Below are 6645 nucleotides of genomic sequence, written 5' to 3'. Positions count from 1 at the left end.
GTAAAATTTTCATCATTGAAATCTGTAGAAATTTGATCATATACGTACATATATAGATACATTCACACAGAGAGTTCTTATTTTCTCTTTTTATTTTTTTATAAATGAGCCTTGAATGAATTAATATAGTGTAATCTCAAAACAACGACTGAGTAGGGTTTCTCGTTGATATATAATTAAGTAAACAAGCATTTGCATCCAACAAAATATCATCTTTGAATATCTTAATTTTCCCCCATAAAAAGAATAAAAAACAATGATAACAATGCACTGCTGTGCAAAAAACTCGTGCATGCCAATAATTCACAAAGCTTGATGATAAAACCTGTTAAAAGTGAATCTTTTCATATCCATTCACATCGAAAAAATCAGGCCCCAAAATCTGACTGCAATATAATTATTCAAAACATAAATATTGTAAAGTAAATACATTATTTTATTTTGATAAATAACACTCGAACTCATGAGAGCACAAATGGTGCCTTCCAGATTCACTACTGGTGTGAACTTTATCGCTTCTTGTGCACAAACAAAACCAACACTCTCGTGATCAGAAGGATATTAATTTCCACTAAACTATACAATTACAATCAAATTCAAAATTAAATAAGGAAAAAAATTCAAATCAAACATATTTCCTCTGTTTACCTCTTCAGTCTTTGTTTTTCCACCACATTGCTCTTCTCCCACCTGCAATCCACCTCTCCTTACATGAGACATAGTTCGGCAGCAAGCATTCTACATGGAGAGTCAAACCTTTCGTGCATCCAGCTCAGAAACTTGTTCCAGAGAGTGTTAGCCATCGCTAAGTGCCAAAGCTTGAGTAACCAGCATGAGATCGAAAACAAAAACACCCACAGTCACCTGCTCATTTCGACAAGAACTTGAAGCCCTCGTGGAATCAGCTTTGAGCTTGTGAGAAGCGTTGCACGTAGTAAGTTGTTGGGAATGATGGGACAGATCAAGGCTGCAGGAAACGTGGTATATATAAAAGCAAAGCTCACACACAGCGACGTTTTCTTCTCCCCCTTTCTTTCGTCTTTTATTCTGTGTTTCTTTTATCCTCTCGCTGGTCTTCAGTGATGGTACTGTTTTAGTAAAACTGCAGGGTCGACATTAATGAATCCTTATTTCCATGTGCTTCAACAAGCTTGAGTTTGATGCATACTCGAAGATGGGGATTGTCGCTATTATGTGGCTGACAAAACTATTATCACTCGGCACTGGGCTCACTGGACACTGGGGGGATCCTCCATGTCTGGTGACCTAACATCATTGGTGAGTTCCATAGGTGATGAAGATCTTGACACAGGTGGAGTTCACTTCTTGTAGTGCCAGATTACTGCCTCTCTCATGTGCGGTAATTGCAAGAGCGATGCATTCTCTGGACGATGCAGATGTTACCGAGAAATTGCAACCATTGTGGGCATTCATGAAGTCGAACCTTAGGTGGGCGAGTTGCAATTGGCCAAACTCTGCGGTGATGATTCATTAGAGACCTGCATAACCAAATGCCGCTTGCCATTCAGGGTTTCGATTGGAAGCCAACGCTTTAGAGCTGTGGCGCCGCCCACTGCCCAACAGCTGAGGATCGTGAGCTTACTGAATTGGCAGTTATAACTTTCTTGGTTTTATTGTGTTAGCCTCATTCGACTTCATTTTGGAAGCAACGGAGTGAATGACAATGCCATGTCATATGACGTTGCAATGGGGTTCTTGGTACCCAGATTCATAATGCCTCTGAAGTGTCAACGGGCAGTAGAAAATTAATATATAGACATATAGATACAGAAATGAATTCTAGAACTGGGTCTAGGGGTATAAGACAAAAGTTGAAGACAAAAAAATGGGTTCGTTGGCCTTCCGAAAACTCACCGCGTCAGAGATTGCGCGGCAAAGGCAAAAGAAAATTTGAGATAATTGGCGCGTCGCTAATGATAGTTGTTGAAGTTTTCTGGTGTTTGATTCCCAAGTACCATCTGATTTGTTCTGATGGTGAACAGTACCGACAGCAGCTGCTTCTACAAGAACGACCGTGAAGTCCACGTAAAGACGTTTTCTGACGCCCCTGAGGCCCGTCGAGCTGTACTACTGACACACCGTTTCAGGATTGTTGCAGGAATCAAAAGGACGCACCAAGAGGGACGGATGCACATCTGCATGCCGATTGCTGGGCTCTGATGGAAGTCAAAACCTATTCAATCCCTGATTACTCATGTCGACCAGGCAGCTTAACGTCAACTAATTGCTTTCCGTTTTGTGGACGAGGGCCCCCTCCAGATTTCATCCGACAGGGATGGCCGGAGGTAGAAGGATAGCCTACAGCGTTACGATACCCTAGATGTGCTCGCAGGACGTTCACAAGTCTCATTCTCCGTCAGAAAAAAAAAAAAAAAAAAAAAAAAAAAAAAAAGGTGAGGGTTGGTGGTCGTTGGTGTACCTTGCGAAATTATAGCATCGACTGCATTCTACCACGTCGTAGCCTCGAATACGATCAAGCTGCCGAAACACTTCAAACAGCTAGCTCTTCACCAATTGGACACCAGCTGGCTACAGTACGGGGGAGGTTCCAAAGAAATCGTCAAGAGCATGCACGTCCGTGATCACCAGGCAGGCAACTTTTTCAACTCAGAACTGAGGGTTTGTGACTTCAGCGTCGTCATCGATCACGTGGTAAACAATTCATGAACGCTAACTAAGCTGCAAGCGGCGGTGGTGGTGTCTAACTGTAGTCTTGGCTACAATGTCCTCCTCCCTGATGGACTACTAATACAAGCACACGTTAATACTGGTTGTGCGGTATCACCACTGGTAGCCGGTCCATCACATTCAATTGAATCCTTCACAATCTTCGCCGTATAACACGCCCGCATATCTTCGTCCCCGATTTGAAAGTTCAAGCGAGCCTCACGCGATCTTCTTCTTCTTCTTCTTCTTCTTCAGCAAGCGATCACTGAATAATTTCCACACGAGATCTCCACCAGCCAGAAGCTTCAAGCCCGACGATGGCGTCGATATGAATGTGCCCGCACTCATTCATTCCCCATGAAAAATGCATCAACAGTTGATCTAGAGGTCATAAACTAATTACACTGAACAATAGAATGTATGCATCTCGGAATCGGTGCTTGTGCCAAAACCTGCTTCAAGCTGAAGCTTCGTTATATGTCACGCAAGTTAAGTGTTCTATGGCAGCAGCCTCCGTTAAGGCCTTTTTAAGATGGAACAATGCAATGCAACTCATTAGCGACTGGAGTAGCAGGCTCATTGCCGTTGATTGAAGGGTAGTTAGTTTGGACTCAAAGCCATTCATCCGTGGGAGATGATCATCTGTTTTCTTCGGCTGCACAATAGTTCATGTAAATCTGATCAATTAGCATCGTGCCTCAACCGAGGGGCGGTGATCCAAGGTTGTTATGCACACACGCATGCAGATTTGGACTAGGGATTAGTTAATAGAATTTTGAACAGAAACAAAGCTGGCTCGGTGTGTATTAGACTTGCACATTAGAATGTGAACTGCAATTACTTTTGATTTGTTAGACTGGGTCCGTTACATACACGCTACGGTCATGTTGGATGGCGGCATCGCTGCAAGGAACTTACATATAACCAGGAAATACTGAACATTAATTAAGAAGGTAAGGAAAGCCACACACACACACACACACATTCTCTCTCTCTCTCTCTCTCTCGCTCTCTCGAAAAGATCTGAGGCTGTGCTACTCCTTCTGATCTCTGAGAACTTTCTCGCTAGTCACTAATATCGTACTAAATAAAATAATCGTTTACGAATCGGCCTAATTTCTGAAATGAGCTGACCCACAACCAGGAAGTCCACTGGAGCCTCCCAATCATTAAGTTTCTTAACATGTTACTGATATCGTTACCTTGGCAATAAATCCCTAGAGCTAAAATACGAGTACAGTAATTCATATCTCTCTGATCCATTTCAAAATAAGTTTCTGGCAACTTGATCGCTGAAAGGTGCAAAATAATATTTGATGAATTATCTCACTAATGCGAGCGTTCCCTAATGCGAAATACTAGCACCCGTTATTCGATCTGGACGATCTTGCCATAAATCTCTGCAGCCGCTGTGGAGAAGCCAATAAATAAATTGAATTTGTTAAGGGAAGAATACACTGATCATTCTACTTGATCTACTTTTTTCCCAAGTGTGTTCTTGTTGTTGTGCATCCATACTTTTAGAACATGTCGCTTGACACCAACATCTGAACAGAACTCTTGCACGGCTGGCTCGTCGTGCTTCTGTATCCTCCAGCCCAACTTCTCCGAAAAGGCGCCCATTTTTTCTCTCTGATTCGAAGTGAACTTTGTTCGGAACCTCTTCTTCATGGTAGATGGCGACCTGCCAAAACCACCATCTCCATCTCCTGAGTTCGCTGGTCTGGGTCCCAACAAGTAATGCTGGAACTGATTCACAGGACTGATCATTTGTGATGGAGACGGAAGAGCCAATGGATGAGGAGTAGCAGTCTGAGAAGGAAATCCTGGAGCTGTCATCTGTCCTCGCTTTCTGTCATCGCATCGGAAAATTTGCCAATCACAACTTTCCTCTACCTCTACCTCTTTTCTGTGATAGTTCCTATGACAATCACAGGCTGCGCATTTGAGAGATTCAATTGTGCCTTCCTCTCCACTAGGCATAAACTCCCCGCATCCATCGACAGCGTAGCCTCCGGAGAAGATAGCGTGGTTTCTGTTACACTCTTTGTAACTAATAGCTTTGTCTTTTGCGCTCACATTCTCCGCTTCTATTCGCTTAAGTTCGTCCATTTTGATGACTCCGAAACCACTGTTGAAAAACTTCAGCTTACTTGAATCATGAAGGCCAGCGAAGGTGGCAGCGATTGACATCGTCGAATAATCAACCTTGTGAGAAACCAAAGATTCCATACCTTTGCTGGTCTTCACTTCTAAAGCTTCCGACAAACATGAAGCTCTATGTTTCGCTTTCTTCAAAATACCTGTTGTAGGGACTCTGCATCAGTTGGAGTAATTATTCAATCGTTCGGAATGTGGTCGGCACTCGTTAATGATTTTCGACGTTCCTGCTAGTGCATTGGTGAGAGTCGAATGAGTGCCTGGAATACATGTTTATACAGTGTGGCTCAAAAAGGTGTTCGAAAACAATGCAGCTAAATGTGGACTCATTTATACCGATCCTGCACTCCAAGCTTCTCACGCTGCAGGTCTCTATCGAAGCCTTCGAGATGTGAATTACAGTCTCTCAATGCCTAAAACAGGTTCCTTAAAGCTAGCGAAAACTGGATCGGAGAAACTTCCTCCACCTATACGCTCGTAAACTATCACTTTCTCCAGTCTTAAATGAAGACGGGCTTATGAATTCTGAATGAGCTGCCAACAGATTGCAGAAAAGTATTCTGAAGTAAACTGTGATGTCTGAGAATCACGTAATTGATTAGGTCCTCTGAAGCGCTTTGGTACTATCCAGGTTACGAAAATAACTCTCAAAGTATTCCGCTCATGTACCTGCAGTCACTGTTCCTGAGTATCACTCATGCAACGAATCTAAGGCCCAAGCTTAGCACTCACTGGAGCGCAGAATGCTCGGTTTACGGAAAAAAGAGGCCGTATTAACGTATTTTGCGCCAGTTACTAGAGCAGATTCGGATTAGAATATTAAACACAACTAGGAAGAAATTATATTGGGATCATGTTATAAAGAGGAAGTGTTAGCTTTCCACGAAGGAGCACACGGGAAACACCTTTAATTTTAAAAATTGCTTCAAATTTTGGAGGGTCACTTGAAGTCTTTCGACGGAGTTACTTGAGAACACGTTCAAAACTTGAAGCTCCAGAAAGTGAGTCTGCCACACTAAAGCTGGTGACATACATCCAGGGCTCCGATGGCAACATAAGTCACAACCACTAGAAACCTCTCAGGTTGCAGTGACACAAGACTCGAGGAACAGCAACTCCACCTCGCCTTCCCTCAGACACACCAATTGCAGCACATCAATTTCAAAAACACATACACACACAAACACACCAAAACAGCGGTCTCTTCTCCTGACCTACTAAATCTGCCGCAGCCGTGGCGCAGATTCTCCCTAAACTCTACCCTCAACACTACCACCTCACATGTACGAAACCTGCCAAAACATCGTCACTCATGAGACGCTTATCAAACAGCGTGGTAGTCCACCGCATACAGTGACTTCACTAATGTTTATTCCCCCCTCCCTTACATTCACGCAGATTACAACTGAGGTCCAAGTCTCAGACTGCACTCCCCCTCCCTGAATGACGCAATACTCCACAGCACCGAGACTAGTCTTGCAATGGTAGGTACATAAATAATAATCGTAAAACACAGAAAACAGACTCTTAAAACGTAAACAAAAATAAATAAATAAATAATCTATAAACGTAATAAAAGCCACGAACGATGAACGAAGAAGAAGACGAAGACGTAGCAGAGAGCGAGAGAGAGAGAGAGAGAGCCAGGGAGAGCTACGACGACACTGAGCACGAGGGGGGGAATGGTAGGAAAGACAGAGCAGACAAGACAATGAAGCAAGTGAGCGAGGGAGCAATGAAAGGCGGAGCTTGTGTGTGCCAGGGTGGCAGGGTCGGTGATAGGACCCCTCCTCCCGG

General features: G+C 43.4%; 1 protein-coding gene and 1 long non-coding RNA gene across 2 annotated transcripts; both read right to left on the bottom strand.

Annotated features, from left to right (window-relative positions):
• Positions 1–384: 384 nt before the first annotated feature.
• Positions 385–2382, bottom strand: LOC149988554 (uncharacterized). Its single transcript, XR_016504181.1, has 2 exons — positions 865–2382; positions 385–690 (listed from the first exon to the last, which is right to left on the bottom strand). It is a non-coding gene; the product is annotated as an uncharacterized LOC149988554 (long non-coding RNA).
• Positions 2383–3607: 1225 nt separating this feature from the next.
• On the bottom strand, positions 3608–6338 carry LOC112284467 (zinc-finger homeodomain protein 2). Its single transcript, XM_024524284.3, has 2 exons — positions 5754–6338; positions 3608–5075 (listed from the first exon to the last, which is right to left on the bottom strand). The coding sequence occupies exon 2, from the start codon at positions 4918–4920 to the stop codon at positions 4150–4152; it is 771 nt and encodes a 256-aa protein (XP_024380052.1). The 5' UTR covers positions 4921–5075; positions 5754–6338; the 3' UTR covers positions 3608–4149.
• Positions 6339–6645: the final 307 nt, after the last annotated feature.

Source organism: Physcomitrium patens, chromosome 7, assembly GCF_059467195.1.
Source record: "Physcomitrium patens ecotype Gransden chromosome 7, ASM5946719v1, whole genome shotgun sequence".
NCBI classification, from domain to species: Eukaryota; Viridiplantae; Streptophyta; class Bryopsida; order Funariales; family Funariaceae; genus Physcomitrium; species Physcomitrium patens.
The sequence above is the reverse complement of the archived record's forward strand: the minus strand, read 5'-3'. Positions and strand labels throughout refer to the sequence as shown.

Coding starts and splice junctions, on each gene's coding strand:
- LOC112284467 (XM_024524284.3), bottom strand. CDS start 4,920: ATGGAATCTTTGGTTTCTCACAAGGTTGATTATTCGACGATGTCAATC.